General features: G+C 38.5%; 1 protein-coding gene across 4 annotated transcripts in view; it reads right to left on the reverse strand.

The window, feature by feature from the left end:
* The window catches only part of NOVA1 (NOVA alternative splicing regulator 1), a 233,031-nt gene extending 206,889 nt beyond the window's left edge, over positions 1 to 26,142 (reverse strand). For 2 of the 4 annotated variants that reach the window (XM_019496193.2, XM_059723013.1), the window contains exons 1-2: positions 25,294 to 26,142; positions 23,088 to 23,231 (exon numbers count right to left, since the gene is read on the reverse strand). In XM_019496193.2, the coding sequence (XP_019351738.1) occupies positions 23,088 to 23,231; positions 25,294 to 25,429 (280 nt within the window). In that variant the 5' untranslated portion in view covers positions 25,430 to 26,142. Of the gene's footprint in view, positions 1 to 23,087; positions 23,232 to 24,640; positions 24,741 to 25,293 lie in introns of those variants that run through there. The other 2 variants (XM_006266728.4, XM_059723014.1) reach the window with 2 other exon arrangements.
* Positions 26,143 to 26,847: the final 705 nt, after the last annotated feature.

The raw sequence follows: 26,847 nt of genomic DNA on the forward strand, positions 1-26,847 counted from the left end.
GATCCTGGTGAGCACCCCAATAAGCTTGTAGGTGGCCATCAGATCACCCCTGAGCCTGTGCTTTTCCAGGCTGAAGTGCCAAGGCTCTCAGCCTCTCATCATAAGGTCTGTTTTCCTGACCTCTGATTATGTGTGTGGCTCTCCTCTGCACTCTCTCAAGCTTCTCCATATCCTTTCTGAATTGTGGAGCCCAAAATTGGATGCAGTACTCCAGCTGCGGCCTCACCAAAGCCAAGTACAGGGGGAGAATGACGTCCTGGGATTTGCTTGAGAAGCATCTATGGATGCAAGCCAGTGTTTTGCTCGCTTTACTACTCGCAGCATCACATTGAAGGCTCATGTTCATCTTGCGGTCAATCATGACCCCCAAGTCCTTTTCGTCCGCAGTGCTAACTAGCATAGCATTGCTGAGCCTATAAGCATGCTGCAGGTTCCCCCCCCCCCCCCCCCCCCCAAGGTGGAGAACCTTGCATTTTTTGGTGTTAAACACCATCAAGTTCTCAACCGCCCATTTCCTTAGCCTGTCAAGGTTTGCCTGGATCACCCTCCTGTCCTCAGGTGTGGATGTTTTACCCAAGAGTTTGGTGTTGTCAGCAAACTTGGCCAGTCCACTTTTGACACCAATGTCTACATCATTAATGAAGATGTTAAATAGTATGCATCCTAGGACAGAGCCTTGAGGGACCCCACTGGTCACAGCATGCCCCAATGATTGACTTCTGTCAACCACCACCCTCTGGGTCCTACCACGGAGCCAATTCCCCAGCCAGCAGATCGTGGTGAGGTCAAGGCCGCAGTTAGCCAGTTTTGACAAGAGGTGATCTTGGGATACCAGATTGGAGGCTTTTTTAAAATCAAGATATATGACATCAAATCAAACTATTTCCGGTCCACTTCCAGGTTCGGCACCAAGCACATGGGTTCCCCCTCCCTGTGTCGTGGGACACTCCATCCACCCCACCATCACAGCATTCACAAGCCGTGCCTGGTACCTCAAGGTACATAGAAAAAAAATCTATGTCTGAATCACTGATTCTCCGAATTAGCATAGAATCTTCATATTCGGCTGAATTGAATCGGGGACAGTGCTCCAAAATCAACAAATTGAATCAGTGTCCCCGATTCGGGCCAAATCCAAATCAAATACGGCCCATTTCGCACTGAATACAATCAGGTAAAACAAAGGACACAAAAGTAAAGGAAAAGTACATACAGACACAGACTTTCCCCAGTTTTTGTTAGGTGACATTAAAATTTCCTGTGTAGAGTTTCCAATGTCAAACTTCCAGTGTAAAAGTTATATTTACCCCAAAACATTGACGATGAGTCAGAGAGGGGTGAGGGGGCACATGTGCACCCCCCCCCCCCCAGATTTCTGAGCTGAGAGCAGGGTATGGGGCTGCAGTCTGGCCAGAGCCAGTTCCCAGCAGCAGTAGGGGTAGCAGCGGCAGCCAATTTCTACACCAACAGTGAGGCATGTGGCTGCAGCCCGGCCACACCCAACACCCGGCAGCAGGGAGCACAGCAGTGGCAGAACAGAACTGTGACCCCTCCACTCCCCGAATGTAGTGGCACAGAGTTGTGCTCCTCCACTGTCGGCACTTATGCATCATCTATGTCCCAAAACGTAATTTCCATCACTGGTCAAAACAATCCCTAAATTTAGACATGTACATTACAGCGCTTTCTTTTCCTATTCCACAGGAATAATGCATACTTCAACTTAAAAAAAAAAAATTGTTTTGCAGTGCCATCTGACACAGATATATACAGCTTCTTTATCTTTTTCAGCTATAGATGCAACTATCTATGTATGCTCATCATCTGCAAGGACAGTTGGCTGTGAGGCCTTTACGCGTATTATTATTTACGAACACATTCTTTTGTAATGCTGTGGCATTTGGCTTAATGGTAGGACTGCCATTAATGGAACAGAGGTGGCTCTGTTACAGATTTCCCCAGATGAGAAAACCAGTTGCAACAAATATTAAGTTCTCCAGGATACAGAAGATTCTGTTTTTAAGATACAGTATAGTTGATGTGCATATTTAAGTGTCTCTTGTACTAAGCTATTCATATTGATGTTAGTAGTTAATATCAAACTGAGATTGAGCTTTACTTGGAAGTATTCCAGAGCTGTATTTTCATGTCCTATTTTTATTCATCTCTTTGCAGACTGACTGCATTGGCCCTTAGGGATTCTCTTTGTACATACTGGTCCAAATTCAACTCCACTTCATAAGTATTGCTTCACCAACGTTAATAAAATTGTGCCTGCTTACCTCCAGGTCAAGTTATTATACAGTCTATTAAGGGGGCCTTTAGAGTTATACTAACAAGAAACTAAATTAATGGATATCTGTCTCTTGATGTTCTACCATCCTTATTGGGAAACGAAGAAAAATACGTTAAATACAAGTAGAAAATAAAAAGGGCACAACATATAAATACTGATTATTTTCCTTTTGCCCGGGATACCTATGCCTAACTTTAATAAAAAAGAAGCTATAGAACAGCATTTATCTTGCTGGCTGATTATCCCATATGAGCAATTAGCAAAGCAAGAAGTCAGCCATGAACAGTGGGTCTCTTATTTTTATTTATTCATTGTGTATTTTTAAATTATACACTGTGCAATAATATAATATAAAAGTGCACCAATCTATGCAAGATAGAATATGGAGGAGGTCAAATGAAAATTAAAAGTTGGACGTATAAGATATTAGATTGTCAACTGCTTAAGACTGCTACAAGGCACAGATTAGGGAATGAAGAACAGCTTCAGGTCTCTTTAAATTGCTTTACTTTTGTTGCTTCAAAAAGTATGAAAGTGTCACAGTTTAAAGTAATTTCTGCATTTTCAAATTTTATGTTAGAGTGGCATACAGAAACAAAACAGAAACTGAATCTGCAAAGCAGCTTATACTTCCTTAGTGGAAACTGTTATTAATTACTATGATAGTTATACAGACACCTTTATTTTTAATTATTAATAAACCATGGAAGTTGACTAATAAAACAGTATTTTAGAAGTACACAAACTCAGTACAGAAGTATCTACAGTATCCTACCTAACTATTGCTGTAGTACTTGCAAACATGTTTAAAAAAACAAAAAAAGTTACATACAAAGTAATATGAGAGCAATTATAAAAGGTGACAAATAAAACTACAAAGTACCTGCAGTTCTTAAGACCTCCTACAGTACAGATGCAGGACTGTTTCCCAATAGGAAAGGTATACTGTGACAAGTTAATTAAAACAACTTGCTAACCACAATATCCAAAAGTACTCATATGTTCTCTACTAGATTTATCCTTATCAAATTTTAATAAATGTTCTTTTCCTGCATATATAGTTCAGAAGATTATAATAGCTCCCATTTGTGTTTGGGAGGGCCTAACCAAAATTTAATTTAAAAATACTAAATTTGAAGAACACATATCATATCCATATAATTTCAATATACGTGGAATTTAGCAGTAATCCAAGAGTAAAGATATTCTTCCATATTTCCTACTCCCCTAGTTCATAATAATTAAGTTACAAAGAAGCCAAACTCGCAAAAAGGGCTACAAACAAGTATAGGTGCCTTCAAATACATACTCAGAGTGTTAATTAAAAACAGATATGATGCATATACATAATAAGTAGAGGCAAGCAAATCATATTTAAGGGTGCAAGCTGACTGCTGTATAAATTATGAATATTTGTTTTATCTTTAAGAATATCACTTGCTGCTATAACTCCTTTATGTAAGGAGAATATGGTAACAGGCTGTTGATAACAGGGTTAAATTACAGTGTAAAGTATCAAAAATGTTGGGGAAGAGTAAAGAGACTGCTCTGAGAAGCATGTTTGGAAAAGGTTTCTGTTTTTCTTAAACATAAAACCTTTCAACTTCCATATTTAAGATTCTACTACCACACCATCACATCCTTACAAAGCCATTTTTTTTTTTTTGTGAATACAACTAGGAAATTGAATTATGTTAGCATTTCACAAATATTTTCTATTTGAATACAGTAAGAACGTGTTTTTAATTCAGGTGGGAGCATGTGCCAGTCAAACTGAAGTCATCACCACAGTAATTACTTAATTGTTGAATAAATACTATAACAAAATTACCATAAAGTGTAAAGAACACATCTGCCATACTTGGTCTGACAACTGCAGAGTTATTTTTACTTCTTGCATAAATTCAGTTTTGTAGAAGATTTTTTGAGCATGTGTTGAGGACTTTGCTTCAAAGCCCATACACTCCCATAGAGCAAGATATTTTTAAAAAATTGCTGAATTTTAATTTTAAAAACATTGTCTTGTCTCTTGTCACATGTTGTTTCTTGTCTTGTAGTTAGAATATAAACTCTTTGGGACAGGGAGAATCTTTTTAGTACTTGTTTATCAACTAAGAGAAAGGAATCTTAACCTGACAATTAAAACTTTTAGGTGCTATGGCAATGCAAATAAAGCTAGCAGTAATTTGCTAGAAACCTAAAACATGTTCATAATATAATTTTGCATGCCGAAAGCAAAAGGAATGGTTACCTTGAAATTTGAGACATCTGTTTGCTCAAATACATGTACATAAAAATAAAAGAATCAAGATAACAAGTAATAAATTCTAAGATATAATAGGATAGCAAAACAAAGAAAAATTATGAACTGTCAAAAGTATTTTCCTCACTCCACTACAAGTATTTCCTAATGATACGTTGACTGCTTTTTATATATTGACGTGACACTCAGTTAAAATTTTACTAAAGACCCACAATAAAGGAAAATTCCAGATTATTTGTACGCACTGACAAGCAGTTAAACTTCAAAGCTAGCAATAATTTTAATTCATCATTCCAAACACTTCAATATTAAGAGCTGAATTTAAAAATCGGAGAAACTGATTGGCTTCTGGGTTTCTTAGCATCATTTGTTGATAACTTTCAAGAATCTAGGAGCATCTACTTTCTGCAGTGCTCTGGAGTGCCTAGACACAGAAGTCTCACAGTTCAGAATGGAACAGAAACATTAAATGTACTCTCAAATTTTGTTGTAGAACTCTGGCTACGTCTACACGAGACACCAACTGCGCAGCAGCTGGTTACTACTGCACGGTAGTGTTGCATGGCACAAAGCATAACACAACGCTACTGTGCTGTAGTAACAAACTACTGCGCAGTCAGCATCACCAAAAAGTCATTCAGGGATGCTACTAAGTTATAACTGGTTGCTGAGCAGTCATTTAGTACTTGTGTATGCAAGTACTAAATGACTGCGCAGTAACAACAGTGCAGTCAGTGTCTCATGTAGACACAGTCTCTGACACTTAACTAAGAAATGAATTCTGAGTTGACATAAAATTAAACACCATTTTAAAAGGTCCTTTTCTCCATCTTCATACAGTAGTTTCTATAGCACTGAAAACTACTAAGATTTCACTGCGATCAAACTCCCAAGATCATAAACTAGTCTGTACCTTGATTTACAGGCACTTATTTGGCTGGGGGAAAAAATGTATTAAAAACGACACAGTACGCTCATCTATATGAGAGCTCGTCGCTATGGTGACGTAGCATATCTTGTTACAGCGCGTCACTATGGCGAGACGAGTACTAAAAATAACTGTGCCACCAGGATGGTCCAGTAATGGCTGTTACTACATCGTCATATAGTACTTCCTAAAGCAATTACTAAATGACAGTGCAGTACCAACTGAGCCATATGGGGGGGGGGGGGGGATGTGTAGATGCACCCCACAATAACAAAAAGAGATCACCATTTTAATTTTGAACATTTAAGATATGAAAACAGGAAAAAAAAACCCCGACACTTGGCACAGGCCTTGAGCAGTCCAAGGAACTTGAAGCCTAAAATAGAACCTAAAAATCTTAACATGCCCATCTTTATACTCTCTAAATCCCTGTGGAATATAGAGAAATTATGACTACACTAATTTATAAAATGGTAGCTGTCCCTCAGTGAGTACCTATGGCAGCTAGAGATCATGGAACAGCAGAAGCACACCATTTTTAAACACTACCTTGAGCACAACCCTAACTTGTCACTCACCTTTCATGGCATAACAGACTTAGCCTGCCTCCAGCTAGAATCTTCCAGTGCCCCGTTCATACAGCTTTAAAGCCCCTTTGTACCTCAGAATGGAGCAGAACTGGAACACCCGCAAGGCAGAAAAATGCAGAAAACAAACAACAAAAAACAAAACTGCAATAAAAATGACAGTGAGGACAAAACCATAACAAAAGTCACAAAGATACAGAAGGCAAGGTACCTAGTATAATGCTGCACACAATCAGTGTATTTTAAAATAAGGAACCTATCATTTTACAGGTCATTCAGACTATTTTACATTTCCCATTATAGGACACTGTGACAATCTTAATTTGAGACAGTCTACTATGTCCACTGTTTGCAGCAGGCCCTGGCAATTCAGCAGGAAAAAGCCCTCAAGCCAGAGAAGCAACTCTTCTTTATCCCATTAAATTCTGCTCAGGTTTAGCAGTTTTAAATGCTTTAAAAACTGCTGTTTGCATTTTCTGTTGCTTTTTTAATAGCTTTTTCATCAACCACTCATGTGTTTTGTCCTGGGGATGGATATGCCTACACCATAATCACAACTATTCCTTCCATCAGCAATTACATTTTAGCTACCTTGGGCAGAACAGCAGTAACCACTATACACTGATAAACAAATCCTTCTATCACATTTCTACTTTCTGGCTTCTTCATCCAATTCCTTTTAGGGTACCTTCTCAATTTCTGAAAGAAAGAGTTTCCTCTGAACATCTTTTTTCAAATTTCTCTGGTTCGTACCCCTTTTCCCTGGACACTATCACTTCCACCATCCCTCCAGGGTTTTCATTTTTCTTCCACTTCTCCTTTTGGGAAGCACTGTTTATGACAAGGGTGGCCAATAAGCAAAACATGTGCCAGCCTCTCTGGGTAGCAAGTGGCAGACCAGGGAGGGGACAGGCAACACAGCAGCAGAAAGAGCAGGGAATGGAAAACAGACAAGCAAATCAAGAGAAGAGAACAGGGCAGGGAGCAGAAAGCAAAGAAGCAGAGTGGGTAGGGTCACAGGGCAGGGAACTGAAAGCAGAGCAGCCCGTCAGGCTGAGGAAACAATATGTGAATGGCACTCAGTGAGGATGTTAGGCTAATTTGTGGCACGGCTGTCAAAAAAGTTGGCCCCTACTGGCTTACAGGATTGTACAAAATGGTTGCCTGCAATAACACGGGACTGAACTCAATAGGTCACAATCTCTTCCATTTCAATCTATACTTGAAGAAAAGACATGACAGTTTCCTTTGCTGTCTTGGACCTCAGCTCATTAAAATCTTGGTAGATTTACTTTTGACCCTGGAAGTGTTCCATAAATTATTTAAGAAAGAAGGAAGTTATTTTTATCTGAATACAACTTTCTATGTAATTAGATACATATAATGTACATTGAATATGTTAATATGACATTTTTACTACTGCTTTCTGATTTTTTTAAATAAGCAGTGATTTTAAAGGTAAATCTCAGCTGGAACAGTCTGCAAAGGATATACCCTCGCATTTGCACATGGGGCCCTTGGTTCCCCATCTTCTATATCCCCTAGAAGGAATGGAAGAACATGTTTTATTTGGCTGTTTCAGTAGCCTGGAGGGGCCAAGCTAAAAATTTTCCAACACTTGGGTTAGCAACATACACATTTTTAAGTATCATATTCATCAGGAGAAAAACAGACTCTGGATCTATATCTATATCTCAACCCCCTCCAAACACTTTAGAAGCAAATATGGAGAGCCTACACACACACACACACACCCCTTTATAAAGTAATTAATGCTTCAAAACTGTACAATTAAAAATACGTAAAATGGTTCGCAAATTTGTCAAAAGTGTTACTTAGAATATGCAGGGGTTTAGGTTGTAGCTGTGTTGGTCTAAGGATATAGGCAGACAAGGTTCCTTGGGTGAATTTGATATCTTTTATTAGACCAACCCAAATGGTTGGAGAATAGTTATTAAGCAAGCTTTCGGGTTCAAAAACCCTTCGTCAGGCTAAGGAAGCTGCAGCAGTCTTTTCATTCCATCCAGGAAGAGCACACACCAACTGCTGCAGCTTCCTTAGCCTGACAAAGGGTTTTTGAACCCGAAAGCTTGCTTAATAACTATTCTCCAACCATTTGGGTTGGTCTAATAAAAGATATCAAATTCACCCAAGGAACCTTGTCTGCCTTACTTAGAATATGTAATATACTTCAGACCACAACTGCATTTTAAACTGATGAAAGTAGTGTTTTGCAGAGGAAAGGTTCTGTCATCATTAAATGTAGATGCACCAGAGGGAGTCAACATAACAACCGTAGCAGCCTTCAGCTGTAAAATTACTAATCCAAGTAATACAGTACATTAAGTATGCCATTTGAGATATATGCCAACTTAAACCACCACATATGGCATATCTATCTAATTATCAGTTTGTGTTTTCATATGCAGAACTGTTCTAGTTTTTAAACAACATGTCAAGATGCACCATTTTATCTGAAAACATAATAAGACTGAGAAACACACTTCAGACAGAAAATGTCATCCTTTATAATATCATTAGGTCAATGCTGTGTTTTTATCATACAACAAACTAAGAGGTTCTGAGAAAAAGAAATTAAATATTAGAACAAGTCTCGAAATATTAATCTCTAATTGTGAATCAAGGACATTTTTAAGGAATGTTTTTGACCTTTAAATAGCAAAGAGTTCCTAAGTGCTGTTCTTAGTTCCAGTACTAAAAGCTGACTTTCCTAAAAGCAATTGAGTTTAAACATTCCAACTACATTTTCAACTGAAAGAATTAAAGTTTTTCAAGTGAAACAGTCATCATCTTAGCTGATGTCAAGCTTTTTTTTTTTTTGTTTGTTTTAACTTGACTCATACCAATTGCTTTGAATTACTTTGGTTTAGGCGCTCATGCATGCAGACACAAATACACATATAGAGTGCCTGTATACAGAAGTTCATTTCTACCAGAAGAATTTTCTCCTAGTAGAAAAATAGCTCAGGGCCTGGACTATACAGATGTTCCTCTAAACCTATGGTTGGAGAGCTTCATTGGAAAGGTCTCCAGGCCAAAGGGTACTAGAGGGTTGCTCTTTGTGTGAACCCCAACCCTTAGGAAAGCTCATTACTTGACAGCCTGTCCCCTCCCTTGCCTGGAAAGGAGACAGCCTGTCAAGTAGTAGTTAACAGGTGATGAAAAGCAGCAGGTGCCACAGGCAGTCCCGGGAGGGATCCACCTGGGATAATGCCCGCCATCCCACCAGTCAGCAGACTGGCAAAGAGAGGGCATTCTCTCATAGTAGGAACCTCCCAGTTTTTCCCAACAGAAGAACAGCCCCTGCTCCTTGCACTCCTACAGGTCAGTGCCCCCTGTGCTTGGCTCTAGTGTCTGAGAGCCAAGCAGAGTGACCAGCGCAGCAAACCCACTGCTTGCTTCTGACACAGCAAACTTTGCTACAAGAACCTGATGGGGAGCAGCTTGTGGCTGCTCCTCCCCTCCCTATCTATGGGATGAAGGAAGCAGCCAACCCCTGTGCCTTCTCCAGACTGAAGTCCCCTGTCTCTAGAAGGAATCAGGAGTGTTAAGCTGAGGTAGTGTTAAGCTGAGAAAAAGTGTGCAGACCTGGACCTGAAAGCAAATTTAACCTTGGCTGTTCCCAGGTTATTTTTCTCCTGAAGTGGCCACTTTTATTCTGGTAGAAAAAGCTTCAATGTCTATACACTTTTGTTTTATGATGGGAGAACAAATATTCTCCCAATAGAAACTGAATGCCTATACATGGCCACTATGTTAGCACGTGTGCAGACATCAGTTGCAAAGACAAACATCATTTGTGTTCCTTCTTCATGTGCAATTTGACCTGACTTTACACAATTGCTACTGCAGAATTATATATTCCAACTGCAGTTCAATACAAATCGTGCACTGAATATCTGATTTCAGATTCCCCAGCCGGAACTGGTGTCACTTCAGCTGTTTTGGTTTTTTTTTTTTTCTCTTGTTTTTTTTAATAATTCTTTACATAAGTAGCCAAAGAGCTCACATATAATTAGTATGAAACACCATATAGTTTTAAGCTCCTTTTTGCAACTTGTAAACATTATTGGGTATTTTTACATAATATAAACTAGCTTTCCATAACTATCTTACTTTGCAATGGCATTTTAGTAAAGAATTTCTGTTAAGAATTAATTTATTAAGAATTCTGAACAGTTATATTCATTCTAGTTGATTAATAGAAAATAAAAAATTGCTATATTCAATTTGATATTCAACTGACAGACTATACTTTCAAGCAGACCATCCCACTATGGAATTATAAATCTAAATTCAACTCTAAAGAAAGGCAGAGCTTTATCACTGATTACACTAGAAGGATTGGGAACCCTGTAAAAGAGCTGCCTTCTGTCACATGTTCTAAAATCATATACTGTGAAGCTGTCACAGATAAATGTAGAAGTTGAAGAAGCATGGCCTGTTTTTCAAATCGTTTCTGAAAATGCAGCCACTTGAGTGGCTGCATTAAAGTCAGTTAAGCACACATCTAAAGTTGACTATATGTCAGGATCTACAAGTGCAAGCCTCTTTACTGAAGATGCAACTTAAAACAACTAAATTAAGGAATACATCTTGACAAATTAGAATTTTTACTCTAATATGTACATTTAAATCATTTAAATTAGCAAATAAACTGATTTGTTTTACCATCAATGCTCTTTATTTCATTTTACAAAATAAATTCACTTGAGTTAGTTTTATATTCGTTTACACTTTGTTTTGTTATGATGGGCAGCCAGAAACAAGACAATTAGTTAGGAAACATGGGAAGAAAATATTTTTTAAAACTGATTTCATTGTAGTTTAAACAAAATATATGGAACTCATTTTATTTTACTTTTACAAGGCTGCATTAAACCTGAGGTTTGACTTTGGGGGGTCTCTTAAGGAGAGATCTTTTGGCTGAAGATGTCCAAGAGAAATGTGTATTAAGACAAAAGAAAAATATACACAAAAAATTAGTATTTCAAATGTAGAGAGAGAAAATAATTCTTTACTCAGGCTTAAAAAGCTACTAAAGGCCCAAGCAGCACTGACTAGAATCAATACAATACTTGTTATATGTTACATACTCAAACAATTTTGAGTTAGCTGTTAGCATTTGGAGAAAGATAAGAATTTTCCACATTAATAAATTTAAAAAAGAAAAACAAAAAACTGTAAAGGGTTCCTGAATTAAATTACAAGTTTCTTTTCCAGAAGATATATTCTACTTATTTGGCAAGAGTATAACAACATCATAGAGAACATTCTTATTCATGGTTAATCTCTGGTTCTAACAGATAATATATCTCAAAAAATTCTCATTTATAAACAAAAGTTTAGATCTATTCTTCTACAAATATTGCATCAAAAGATAGGATACAACTCAACATAGGGAAAAGTATCCATAATAATATATCTCATGTAACTTTACAGGGTCAAACTTATTGTGCACTTTTAAGGCCTACAAAATGGTTAGAACACAACCTATGCACCCATTTTGGACAAGAACAGAAAGCAGAGATGCACTGTCATCAAACATTAAATGTAACCATGTTTCAAAGGTAGAGGTCTATCCCCAAACACTTATTTTATCAGTTTCCTAAACCGCCAATAGCTGCAGATATGAAAAAACTGATGCAGCTCATTAACTAGCCACCCATCCAACCTTATTCCCAGCCACAGATCCCTTCAGATTGGATATGTAGTCCAGGAAACATGGCAACAGCACTTACCTTTTAATCCATGTGTGCATAAACTGCTGAGATTTTTCTCCCTTTTAAGTACATATACTTCCTGTCTTGTACTATCTCCCTAGAAGGCAGATGAAAATGGGAAACAAATTCTCAGCGTCTCCCATCCTAGAAAGACATGGGAAAAGGAATTTGCAATCCTTTCCCCCCCAAAAAATAAGCTTTCAAATATGGTATTCAACACTCCTGCTCTATGAGAACAAGTAAATGTAAATGGTATAGGTCTCTCCTAAAATGGTCCAAAGCAGACCAAATTCACTACTTGAATTCAAACAACACAGGAACAGACTATTCCAGCACTTCTGTAGTTGTAAGGAGTTTAAATCTCAGTCACAAATGGGAAAATTGATTTATACTACCATACAAGTTAAACATATTGAAAGTGACTAGAGTGAGTTTAGAGATGAAAATTTATATTTGTGAAGATTAACTACAAGAAACAACTGAACAAGATAAGGAAACAGGCTAAATTGTTTAAGAAATGGGCTACACAACTTTCTACTGTTTTTGGTTTTATTGCTGCTGTTTGCTTTTAAATGCCTTACAGCTGGTGGACAAAACAGTAGGTCATTCATATCCAGAGGGATCATCTACAGCAAAAACAGAATTACTCCTTCACCCCATCCCAGAATGTAAAGCCATCTTTATTTTCTGAACCACAGCAGAAGAGGAAAAGGGGTGGACGATAATCCCCTTAGAATGCCGCAGTTTACAGCTATCTGGTAAAAGAGAATTGCTAAGTGAAAATTGCTACACTCTAAAGGGATTAGCACACTAGAACCTGCTTATGGCAGAGTGAAACTTTACTCTAAAAATGAGTGAAGCTTCAATAAGGAGAGATAAACTCCACTGAAATACACTGAAGTATCTGGATCCTTAAATGGAGATTTACTGTAAGTAGATTCCAGTGTACCTGTTAAACTGAAACCCCATATTTTACCTACACACACACACACACCACACACACAATTGTGTACTTTCCTTGTAGTTAAGACTACCCCAAATGAAAATCTAGGTTATCTTCTGTATTATGCAAAAAAGTATATTGTATTCATTAAATGTATCAGGTATCCCTGCTTAATGATCAGTGACTGTCTAACATTTTTTCTTTATGGCCTCACATCTGTAGAATATAAAAATTCATACCATCTACTAGAACATTCTGTATCAATTAAAAACATTAAAAAACAACATATATGTGAACACTCTGAAAATCATCAGTTTATCCTAAAGCAATTGTGTCTGCCAAAACAACAAATACGGCAATATTTCGTAGTACATGAAATTATCAAAATAAGGGATACTATGCAACCAGAACCAGAAAGAAATGCATAACTTCACTAGTTAATGTTAACTAAAGTTTCCTGGTTTTATAAACTATGCATACCTTAGGTTTGGGAATTTTAAAAAAAGCTACTTGACTCTCTACAAATAAGGACCCGTGATGATATTTCAGAAGAGAACTTCAGAGATAAGTTAAGAGGAACCAGTATGATTACCTAATCTAGTCTCCTATGTAGCATAAAGAACAATTTCACACAGTAATTCTTGTATCACACTCATAAATTCTGGGTAAGTTACAGCGTATTATTGTAAAGACATTTAACTGATTTAAAGGACAAGTACTGAAGAATATGATATATCCCTTTGCAAATTATTTAAATGGTCTATTGCACTCTCCATTAAAAACCTGAACTCGAATATACTCAGCTTCTAGGTGAAAAAATGGTCATTCAGGTCAAAGATCAAATCCTAAAATCAATAGTTTTCAGCCAGTCAATACAGTGAACCCATGATGATCAATCTGTGCAAAATAAAATATTGTGAAAATTCTGTATAAGATGAAATTTAGTAATCTGCTTAGCAAGACAACAGACAGAATATAATATTTATCTCAGTCTACAACACAGCAACTTGGGAACAAGTTACTCTAACAAAAACAAAAGTCCTATTTCTTATCCTGACCCTTTGGAGCAAGATAAATACAATTATCTGGGCATAAAATGGGTGAAGAGGGAATATCCTTCCTCTACACTTTTGACCATTTTAGAATTAGAAGGCAGTCTACGATAGTAGAAAATGGATCTTATACAATTATTGTTAAAGGACCACAAGAACTTGATTGGCATTTGACATCATTACAAAACTAAATTTAAAAAGTGATATTCTTAACAAAATTGAAGTATTGTGTTTCTTGACTATTAAATACTTCATTGTGCAACCTAAATATTACATGAAAGTTCACAAGAATCAACTGTTAAAAAAACCCCAAAAAATCACTAGCATAATTATTTGCGAACTTTCAGCAGGCCTTTCAAGTTCAGCACAGAAAGCTAAAAGCCTTTTCTTCACAAAATTTCCTTCAGGTTTAACCAAGTTAAAAATACTCTGCAACTGTTATTTACCTTTACTTGTGATCCTCAGGAAACTTTGGCAATGAGTCAGAAAAATAACTAGGTATAAACACTGTAAAAATCCAATTCAATACTGTCACTAAAGCACCAGTACCACAAACACTCAATGCACAAGAAAAACTCAGAAACTACCATTCTACCAGTAGCAGAAGGGGTAAAGCTGTGATTCTCATCCAGAGTGAAGTGGCACCCTGGAGTCCCTTGAGATCCTTTCCAGGATACAACGCAATGTTAGCACTGGTAGGTGTGCAAATATAATTTGCACAAACCCAGAGTTTTTACATGGGAATCCATAGTGTTAAAAACATTCTCACCTGTTGTGGCCTTTCTGAGTTCTCTGCAACAGAAAAACTGCCCTACTATTTTCCCCGTGGCCAAAAAAAGTGAAAACTAAGAGCTGGCATTTTCTGAGGGGTACCTGTCACCTAGTGAGGGCTGCCTTGAGTCTAAAAAGGTTGAAAAACTACTGGGATAAAGGACGTAGTTCAATTAGACCAAATGTAGACATAGCACACTACTCCAGCATCTGATCTTTTCACCTCCCTTCAGGAGGTAGCACATGACAAACTCTTCCAGTAACTTGGAAAAAAGTAGAACATCGCAAACTGGTCTCCCCAACTACATTTTACTCAGTGTGGTATCAGTTCCTATCTTCTCCTCCTGAAACAGCCACTTTCTCCTGCTGCTAACCAACTTATGCTTTTTCTGCTGCTGCCTGAATTACAGGAAAAGGCTGCAGTGTTGAAGGATCAGATTTCAAACCCTACTGAAAATGCACGATGAAGAATTTTACTTTTATTCCTTATATTTCCTAAACAAAAATATTTAGTGTTACGAGAAACACATATTGCAACGTCATAGACTTAAAGATGGAAGTACCAGATTTGCTTGTCTGCATAAGTTTCGTTTCAACCCCTTATGCACATGGAACAGCCTTTTAATTCAGTGCATGTTACATGCACAATGGAAGTTGAAAGGACAACCTGAAATCTGGTATTTGGTAGCCTTCCAGTGCCTGACTTCATAGTCTACATGGTCATAAGTGTTCCCCATGCACATATATAAAAAGTAAAAGGATTAAATGATACATAAAGGTACACATCTCCAAATTGGTGTATTCAACTACTATTCTCTTCCCAACTAACATCAGCATGTGCAAAAGAATACCATTTTAAAAGGCAGAAGCGGGAAAAAAAATGGGAAGCTATTTATAGGGCAAATCAGTTAAATCAAGTGTCACAGGGAGGTATATACAATACATTTTGAAAAGGAAGAATGGAGACAAAAGATCTCAAAATAGTGATTTAATTAATTACCAATAATAATTCAGGGCACCAATTAGTGAAATATTAGCACTGGCCATAAATGTCATTTTATTTCTGTATAACAAGTAATCTTACCTGAGTGAATCTAAAAGAAAAAAAATCAAGTTATTGATTGCACTTTTCATCTGATGCTGTCAATGCTGAGATGACAAGCCCTGCAGGATGCAGTCAGAGATCAATGATAGAAAACAGGTGTTTAGTCTTTCCACAATCAAGATCTGTAGGACTGGGAAAATAGGAAATTCTGTCCGAGAATCAGGCTGCCTTGTAACTAGAGAAAGTTACTCCAACATAACGAAAGTGAATACACAAAACTGCAAACTATTTCCCATTTTCACTGAGAACAATTCAAAGACAACACTCACCAGACCTGCAAATCGATGGTGACTTAGGGTATTCGTTTGCACAGAGTATCAACATGCAACTGTTAACCTGGTCCCTAACAGATGTGAGGTGTTTTTGAAAAAGACACAGCCTTCCAGTCAAGAATCTACACACAAAACACTGACATAACGAGTAAATGAACATTGAAAAGATAAAAGGTCACACCAATGATCATATTAAAATTGTTAGGCTTCCAAACGGAAGTTCCAAAATATTGCTTCAAATGATCATTAAAATAGGATAGCTGTGTAATTGCAAAAGGAATTGAGCATTCCCATGCTTCTTAGCAAGAATCCAATGTTAAATATGAAATAAAACTCAGTGTTAAACTGTAACCACAGTTAATTATCACATTAGGAAATACAGCAAATTAAATCAGTAATTAATACTGAATTTAAAATGTTGAGAAGGGTAGTTTCTTGTTTTCTGTTTAATATCAGAAGTTTTAACAGGCACTTTCTGTTTAATATCAGAAAATGGATATACAAATAGCATAATTTTAAAATAGAAAATATCCCAAGTATTTTTCCCTGATAAAACAAACCACAAGGTATACCTATGGATAATCATGATTTGAAACTGGAATACAGCAGGTTTACAAGATTATCATTAACAATGTATAGAAATCCAAAAGTAAAACAAAAATAGGAGAAAATGGAGGCGTATTAACTAGCACTATAATATTGAAAAGATCTCTTAATCTAGGTACTAGTTATTTCTGTTTTTATCAAATATCGAAAGGTATAAGGAATTTTGTGCAATTCCCTCCCTCATCTACTCCATTGCTTTCCTCACCCCTAACCCTGGGTGCTACAGAGACAGAGCGAAACTATTATTAGCCTCAAATGAAAACAAAATTAACAAAGAAAACAAAATGTGCATATTTAGATTTATTCAGAGAACCAAATTTCAAAAACTGATTTAACATGCTACATTATAAATATGGAAAAGAACTGCTATATATTAAAGAATGAAACATGCCAAAGAGGCATTTAACATACCCTATGCTAAGTATTTTATCACAGACCAGGAAGGAATTTAAATACTAAAGTAAATAGATTGTTCAGAGAGTAAAAATCTAAAGTTAATTTTCCATTAAATATTTAATTTTACATTTATTTTCACTTCTCCAACTCAATTTGCTTGAACAATCTGGGTATTTTTCATTTATACGTAACTGCATTATTTTTAATTTTGCAACATAAATGGCTTTTGTCGAGTTCATTATAGGGGCGATATAGTCAGAAACCCTATTTAGGAGCTTTATTACTTCATAGATAAGACTCTGCTGTTTACCAAATATATTACTTACAGCTTTAAGTGAAAGTCTGCTCAAATTTTATACTAATATGTAATGAATCCACTGTGTAGCCAAAAGGCCTACCTACAAACCTGATAATCAATAAAATAAGCTTGAAAAAGTGGCCTTTCCATTTCTGGTATGTGTTGCGTTTTATACCATGACACTGCAGCCTCTGAGGGTCAGATTAATTAAGATCAACAGCAGCTGCAGTGCAACGTGAGAAGCACACTGCCATAGTTCCCACCAGTCCAGCCCAATTACCTGCAGCATTCCAGCACTGGACAACTGACAACCACCATGCTCTTTACCAAGTCATTAACTCCCACTGGTCTACTGATAAATGTTAAAAACAAACTAACCTCTTTTTGAGAAGGACTGCAAAGCTGAGTGCACCTGCTGCAAATTGCAATGATGAGTCCCAGAGAGATGTTTGTCAGTCAGTTCTCTACAGATGTTGCTTAACTTTATGCTAGAGCTGTATCCAAAGATGGAAATGAGATGGCAATCATGCACAAGCCCTCCTCCTGTCCCTCCCCACCTCCCATTCCCAAATCCCTGAAGTTCTGCTTCCAAAATCTAGTCTAACTAATTCACAAAAGGTAAGCTTTTCTTTCCTGGAAAAAATCCACTGGACTAGCTAAAACTAAATTCTATGGTCAAGCACAGAAGAGAATAGTAAAGCCCATGGTATTAATTGCTGAAAATCAAGAGCATTAGGGGCTTTTAGCAATTCTTATTTTTCATTTACTTAAGGATAACTGACACTTAAAAAGGAACACACAACTTGATTTTTGTGAGGTGTTGGAGAAAAAAGAAAACACATTTAAAAGATTCAGACTTTCTAGACTGAAATCCAGGTGCCTTAATATTTTATCTCCAAGATGGCCACTATGTAAAAGCACTGGATAAGTGTATTAACCTTTTCTCTGAAAAGCACCATTGAACTACTACATGGGAAAATGTTTCCAATTGTTAACTTGATACAAATTTTGTAGTATTTTTTTCCCCACAAACATACAATACCCAGTGATGAGGGCGCAGAACTGATTTCTTCTCCACCTATTCATTTTGTAGAAAGCTTGACTCCATCAAGCAAAACAGATGCAGCATTAGATAACCTTTACTCATAAGCATTCAGAACTAAAGAAGTTATTTATTTTCTAATTACACAAGGAAGTTGTGTCATATAGTAAATATTGAAACTGAAGGTAGGGTTTGCTTATCACTTCCTTGTGATGTTATATGCTCAATCATTATTCTGATCTCTTCAGTTTGTGTAACAGGTTTGCATGCGTCAAGGATAAAAACTGTCATTCAACTAGCTATTTAAAAAATAAAAGTAAAAACAATTATATGAAAAAACAGGTTACTGTTTTGCAAGGCCATTTGCTTTTTCAACAAGCGTGTTAACTTTTTCAGCTTTCATTAAAAATAAAAAGAATATTTTTCTTAGAAAAAATTAGATGCACATCTACTGAATATGAAATCATTAAAACTACTGCTATGTTCTTCCAAATGAGTTTGAGAGAACTACATATGCAAGAAAACTTAGATGTACAACCATTCCCAGAACATATTGAGTGTATAAATTAATAGCAGTTTCCTTTAAATGTAAAGTATTAAGGACCTTTCAGTTGGGAAGCTATTTTTTTAAATTCGGTTCTAGTAACCAAGCAACTGACAGCTGTCCTATTGAGAATTATCTCTCCAAACAGCTGGCAATCAACGCTTGGCTTTTTACTAGAAGAAAGCTCAGAAGCTATGGCTAGTCTACAAATTTACACACAGGTCTAAAGGCTCTATCCCAGAAATCCTTACTCACACAAGTCGTCCTTACTTATGCAATTCTGTTGTTAGCAATGGGATCACTCTCATGAGTAAGTGTCTGCCACAGACTTTGTAAAACCTTAGGTTTATTTATTCTTATGATGTCCTTAGTTTAGCAATCTCAAAATGCTCTGAAATAACACTTAGATTCCTTTGATTTACATCCATTCCTATACTATTAGAAGCCAGCTTTCAAAAACACTGACAACAAACTGAACTATTTTTTCTAACCCAATATTGTCCCAGTAAAGTTGTAAATGAAATAAAAACATTAATACTAATAAAAACAACAAAAACTAGGAGCAGATGTTTCATTTTTAAAAAGTGAGGATTTGATATCAAAAATACTCCCAGCAATTTCTAAGACTTAGAAAAAATAAAATGTGACACCTCCTTTATTTTATGAAGGAAAAAAACAATGGTGACCCAAATTTGAAATCACACCTGCACCCTTCCTAACTCAGTTTAATATAAGTAAAGAAGTTAGAAGTCTAGATTATTTCCAAAAAACTCAGTAAAGTTGTGTGCTCTTCACCCAATTCACTTTCCATGTCTTTCAAAGGTGTTTCCAGAATACCTTTACCCAAAAAGTAACCATGAAGAGGTCTTCCAAAACTTGAATTTTTAGTCTTAATTTCACATGCAAGGTAAATGCAATAGACATATGTCACTTTGTTTGTTTGTTTTTTTGTTTGTTTTTTTTTAACTAACAAAAAACAGCATAACCACATACTAAAAGGAATAAAGTGTTTGGGTAAATACAAGAAGAAAAATCCTCCCACCTTAAATACCTAGCCAACTTTGAGCACTACCTCATCATAATTTTAACTCCTTTATTTTAATAAATATTTGGTTGTAAAATACAATTTCATCCCTAAATCAATCATATGTATCTATATTCTTACTACTAAACTATCACATTTCAAGTTAACGTATTACTTCATATTATAACATCCTTGAAAAATGACAGCTCAAATTCACTCAAGCACAAAGTTTCTTGAGCTAGGGAAGAATCCTGTTGCAAGGGAAATTGTGATGTAATGTGATTTCAAGCAAAGAGAGAGAGAGAGAGAGAGAGAGAGAGAGAGAGAGAGAGAGAGAGAGAGAGAGCGCGCGCACGCGAGCGAGCAAAGACATTCACTAGCAGTGACTAATTTATTCTCTCTCTCTCTCTCAAGACGATTTTAGGAAGTTAAATTTCAGGGATCAATAACATCTTAAAAGACTAGTTGATCATCTAAAAAGAAAGTATTTGGAAAAGATAAGAAAAATTGAAATGTGAATAAGAGCTTGTAATGTTACAATGCATAATTTTTAATAAAATGCTTGTGCATTGCCTTTTACTTGTTAGACTAGAAACTTTAACAAAAAAACAATACTTCAAAAATACATACTTTCAATTTCTTCCTCTTAATATTAAGCACAGAAATAAAAAAATTCAAAAAGGCCTAATCTGTATATTCAATATTTGTACCATAGGAAACCATAAAACAGCATAGTGACGTACTCATGACACTAATACACCAAGCTTCCTCCCTTCCACCCACCTACAGGTTTAAAACATTGAACTGTCCCTATTCAGATTCTCTCACCTCTTCACAAGAATTTAAAATTTAACATCAATCTTGAGAAATTTTTGAGAAATCATATTTCACGTAACTATAGGTAACAATAAAACGCGAGTAGAAACAATACACTTTAGGTAACTGAATTCTAAGAAATTCTTTCTCTCTCAACAAAATTAATCAGAGTTGTATACTGTATACAAGTCAGATTACTTAGGTTTGTATCCTTTACACAATACGAGTAAGAGGTGCTGGAAGAAACCCAAAAGATGTCAACTTTGAGAATGCCAGGACCTCAGAAAATTCCACAGGCTCATTCATGGTCAAATGCAAACAGAAAGCCTAAGAAGAGATAGCTACAACAGAATCTGCCACATCTGTCCTTATCTAACAGGTATCAGGCTAGTTGAAATTATTTCTAAGTCATTATTCTGCTAATTGACCTACTATGTACCTAGAGATATAAAACAGATTGTGTAATATCTAACTGGAGATTATAACAGGTGTAAATCAAACTGTACAACTTGCATCTTACTCCACTATTTTTTTTGATAGAATCTGTTTATATCCCAAGACTTCAAATATTATTTACGCGATTCTAACTTGCTAATTTTTAATTGTCAAAGGATACCCTGGCTGATACTGCTACGTCTGCACAATGTACAGCCCAAAAATATGTAATCCTGATTTTTATCAGAAAACAGAATAACTACGTTAGAATACTGAAAAAAAGATCTAATCTCTGGAGCATCCTTTCCAACTCAGTGTAAATAAACTATAGTCAAATGAAAAGGCATGTAATTTAGTATTTGGAATATCCTTCATAAACACCAATTTTCTGTAACATCCTTGCACATCTGATACCACCTCATGTATAATGCAAAAAATCTATTTCATTTTCATCTACTAACAGTGAATTTAACTTACTATTGCGGCTCTTTTTCCAGATTATGTTATTAATTCTGCAATCAGACTCTTTTGAATGCTATGATTTCCTCTAAGAGTTTTCATAATTCTGCATTGATTTTTTTTTTTTCACCTAACATACCTTTCAACATATAACAATCATATTATCAAATTCTGTTAAGGCAAAAGAGTAAAGGAAAGAAAAGTTTCAGAAAGGCAATGAACAACGGACTACCTCATTACATAGGAAATCTAAGCTTGTCACTTCTACTGCATTATTGCATTAAAATGTTGTTTCTTACTTACAGATGCAATTTTAACAGATGCATTTTCCATTTCCATATGACAATTTCAAAATAATTACACACTTTCTGTACAGAATAAATAATCTACTTTTGCCTGATATTCAAACAGAGCGGGCAGTAAAATGAAATACTCCAAAGGCTCATGTTCTGCTTACACCATACCAGCTGTCTCTGCTGTTTTATGAATTTCAGTCATCTTACTGAATTAGAGCACCAAATGTAAAGCAGCTTTACATTCTCTACAGAAAAAAAAAACAATATCAGGTCACCTCGGCACAGAATTACCAGCCACAGCTCCAAGTTGAGAAAAGCAGAACACAGACAAAAATATTAGTTCTCTGGTAAATTTACAGCACTTAATAAAAAACTGGATTAATTTCTCTCAACTAACAGTCTAATTATTAGATATTTATTTGTTGAAAGAATGTCAAACTCTCAATGCAGGACCATAAAAATATTTTGCAGAAGCACAAATGCTGCAGATTATTATATAACACCTACTCTTCATAAAATTTTGATTAAAATGCAAGAAGGCTAAACCCAATACAGACACACTTATCTTTACATGCAAACATCCAATGATTTACTGCTTATGTGTAAACACAGTAGGCATAAAACAAACTTATTTCCTTATTCATCCTAAATATTATACTTTCATAACACTTTCCTTTCACAATCACAATAAACAGTGTAAAGAACCATCTGAAGAGCAGCACTTGTCCTTTTTGCCTCACCCCAGGGCCAGTGAACAATGCAATGAAGCAGAAAGAAGGTATATAATAGATTTAAAGTAAACGGCCCTTTCAGAAGCACCCTCTCATTTTTACACATTTCATTACTAGGTCTGAGAACTGACATTTTTAATGCCAGCTGTCATAGTTGGTTCCTCAAAACTGCATCCTTTGTAATAAATAGAACATATGTAGCCAGAAAATATGTTCACATTTTCTTGCAGTCATATTGTAAATGAATTTAGCCATATTCCACGACCACTAATTTATTAGACAGCACCCTATCAATCTCATAAACAAATAAAGATTAGAGTGTTGATATGTTCATTGCTATAATTAGAAAAGGGTACTCTTCTATTCAATAATTCCTCCGGTTGCACTGGCACGTTTACTCTTTAATACATGAAACACCCTTACATCATGCTTATGTTCCCCTCAAGATTTACAAATAATCTGCTTATTATTTCACCTACCTGGGTAAAAATCTTTGGATTTAGACAGCTTGATGGTGGCCCCAGTCTCTTTCTGCAACTGAACAATTGTCTGTCCTCCCTTCCCAATTATAGATCCAGCAGCATAACTAGGTATGAGGACCTTTAGAAAATATTGGCCGTCCTCTGAAAAATTGAGATATGCAACATTAATTTGGTTTACAAAACTTTTGCTCTTCCCCATACCCACAAAAAAACAAGTAGATTCTTGAAATTGTTCATTAGTACATGCACTAACACAATTCGAACCAGTTGCGTCATTCTACAAGAAATGCATGGGGTGTGCATTTGCCATTTTAAAAGATTTAAACATTCACTCTGTGGAAATTAAAACATGCAGACATTTTCCTTAATTTTGTGTTAACATAAAAAAGACGACACAATTCAAGTAGTATTTCTGAACATGGAATCGCTACAGTTCTGCCAATAGTGACTACGGTATACTGAAATGAACTGATCCCTTTAAAAACCTGCACGAAAAGTGCATGGTGACAAACGACAACATTCCCTTAAAATACTGCAAAAAATGCCAAAGCTCAAAAGAAATTAACAGTAAATATGGATGGGCTATTTGTTTGCCATTAGCAAACACACAAGAATAGCAATTAGCTACTGCTTGCATTCTTCTTAAGTGAGCAAAACAACTAGTCTCCTACCAAATAACCCACCCAAAATGTGGGGTTTTATTCCAAGCATTTCAGCTGCTGCCAAGAAAACAACTCAACATGGTGAGGATGGAATCACTTGCTTAAGTAATCCTGATGTGTTTCTTTAGCACTTCTTAGGTGACAATGATCTCTTTTAAGCTCATTAATTAAAGGACATTAAGAAGAATTTTACTCAACTGATCAAAAGCTTAGGTCACATATTATTTTAAATACACTTAAAAGGTGAGGAAACAGACCTTGCCAGTCTTACCCCCAACCTCTGAAGTAAAAAACACAGGACAAGAACTGGGAAAAAAAAAAATATATATATATACACACACACACACACAAAATGAATTACACAAATGTTTTTCAGTCCCTTGAGCAACTGAGCAATTGTCTGTGCTCCCTCCCAGCAGCACAGAACTGAGGATCTCCACTAAGCTGGCTCTGAAAAAGTGAATGATGCAAAAGGGCAGTTTTGGTTCTCCTACTTCTGTTCTCTCCAAGTCATTGAACTTCGATTTTACCTCAACATTTTCATCTTTAAACTACTGATGTATCAAGTTATCCCTTTGGGAGTTCGGGGTTTTGTTTGTTTGTTTTCTTTTCTTTTTTTAAATCAGGAGCAGGTCCAAGTCACTTCCCTTGGACAGGAGTGTAAGCATCTGAAGCAGTGGCAGATGTGCCACAACAGCCCCCCTCTGTATTACATGCACGTCTAAGAAGACATTGTACACACACACACACCTATATAGGTGTGTGCATGTATATACATGTCTATATGCATATATGTGCGTATAGATATGTATGTATACATGTACACACACACACACACACACACACACACTTAGGCAGCGTTTGCTATCATGGGATCAATAAATTCACCTCTGCCTCGGTGCATTGTTAGGATGACTCCAGTGCAAATGAACAGAGGAGATGCTGGTCCCGTTATAACTCATCTCATCCAGGAAGAGCAGGATGTTAACTAACAAGTCACCGCACCAGAGAGACAACCTGCCTCCCCCCCACCCCACCTCCTCCGGCCGCCCCCCAGCCCACGAGAAGCCAAACCAATGCCATATTTACGCCGACGACAAAAGTGAGGCCAAGGTGGGGGTGGGGAGGGTGGCTGGCGGGGAGGGAGGGAAGGGGGACTAAGGGGCAACCCCGGGCAGGACCGCGGTCCCCACCGTGCCCCGGAGGATGGGCACGGAGGAGAGCGGCTTTGCCCCACTGCTGCCGGCTGCCAGCTCGGGCTTCCCGGGCGGCGGCCCGGGCGCGGGAGCCCCGCGGGCTCGGGTGGGTCAAGGCTGGAGAGAGGGAGATTCAACATATATAGAGATATAGATATATATATATAAAAAAAAACCAGAAGAAGCAGCAGCAGCAGCCGAGGAGATGCTGAGCGGCGACGCCATTTTGATGAATGATAACAGGAGGGGGCCGGGGATGTTTGGGGAGCGGCGGCAGGTGGGAGCGGGGCGGCGGGAGGGCGGGGAAGGGCCGGGGCCGGGAGGCGGCCGAGGGGCGATACCCACCGCCCGTGTTGGTCCTCTTGGTGCTGCCGGCTTCGGGGGGCGCCTCGAGCGGTCTCTTGCGCGAGTCCGGCGGGTCCAGGTCTATGGGCACCCCGGTGTGGGTCCCGTTCTGCTGGATGGGAGCTGCCGCCATCATGTTTGCCGCGGCCGGAGGAGAAGGGAGGGAGGGAGGGAGGAGGAGGAGAAGGAGGAGGAGGGAGGGTGTCTTCCCCGCCGGGCTGGGGGGGCCGCGAGGGAGGGAAGGGGAGGGGGGGCGGCTCGTCCCGGGCTCTCGGCCCCGCCGAGCCGAGCCGGGCCGGGGCTGGTGAGGATGCTCCGCGGCTTGTTTATCCGGCCCCGGGGGGAGGGAAGGGGAAGGAAGGAGGGAGGGAAGCGAGGCAGGACCGGCGGCTGGAGGAGCAGCTGCAGTGCAGTGTCAGGCGGCGGCGGCGGCGGAGCAGGGAGACGGGGGAGCGGAGGGGGCGCGCGGGGGAGCGAGAGAGTGAAGCAGAGGAGGAGGAGAGTGAGGGAGAGAAAGCGGAGAGGAGGGAGCGCGGGAGCGGAGTGGAGCGGAGGGGAGGGGAGGGGAGGCGGGGGAGGAGAAGGAGGAGGACGGGGCTGGTGCGTGAGGAGCGAGCGGATTCGCGCTGCCTCTGTGCCCCCTTCAGTTCCTGCCCGCTCAGCCCCGGCGCGGCTCGGCCGGCTGCGCCCGCGTTCGCTTGTTCTCCCCGACTCGACTCGGAGGGGAGGGGAGGGGAAGGGAAGGGAGGGCTGCCCGCCCGCGCCCACGCCCCCGCCCCCGCTTGGTGCGCGGGAGCGGGAAGGGGCCGCAGCCGCGGAGAGCTGGGGGGGAGGGGGGAGGTCACCGCGTAGGGAGGCTAGACTAAAAGAGGGGGGCGGGGCTTCCCGGGGAGATGGGCGGAAAGTGCACCCAATCGGCTGCGAGGAGCGTGAGGTTCAGATTGGAGCGCCTGGCCAATGTGAGAGCGCGGTGGTAGACAAAAAAAATAAAATGAAAAAAAAAGAGCCGGGGGCTGCCCAGCGCGGGGCGCGACACCGAGCTGCTCGCAGAGTGGGGGGTCACGATGCCGTGACCTAGCCAGCAAATGTCTCTGCCGCCTCGTTTCTCCTCCGCTGTGCCTGGGCATCCGGGGATGCCCTTCTTTGCCTGGACCATTTTTTGCACTGTGCCATTCTCCCCGCTGCCTCCTTGGACCCACGGGCACAGCACGATTCCGGGAGTGCTAGAAAACAAGATGCTATGAAAGCACCAGTAGTCTGTGATGTTGTAGCTGTGATGGCCCAGAGATTGTGCAAGAGGCAAGGATTTCTTAGGGCAGCAGCTTCTCTTGGACCAAGTGAGAAAGAGGAGCTTTCCAACAGAAGAGTTTTCCATCTATTGACTCCTCTGTGAAATCCTATGAAAGATGAACTTTCATTTCTACCCAGCAGAACTTGTACAATCTTTTCTCCAGTGCCTGATGAAGGGTGCATGTGCCAGAAAGCCTGCAATTAAAGCCTTTTTTTTGCAAAAATCTTGGTCTAATAAGAGATCTCTAACGAGTCCTGATTGCC

The sequence above is a fragment of the Alligator mississippiensis genome, chromosome 2 (assembly GCF_030867095.1).
Source record: "Alligator mississippiensis isolate rAllMis1 chromosome 2, rAllMis1, whole genome shotgun sequence".
NCBI lineage: Eukaryota > Metazoa > Chordata > Crocodylia > Alligatoridae > Alligator > Alligator mississippiensis.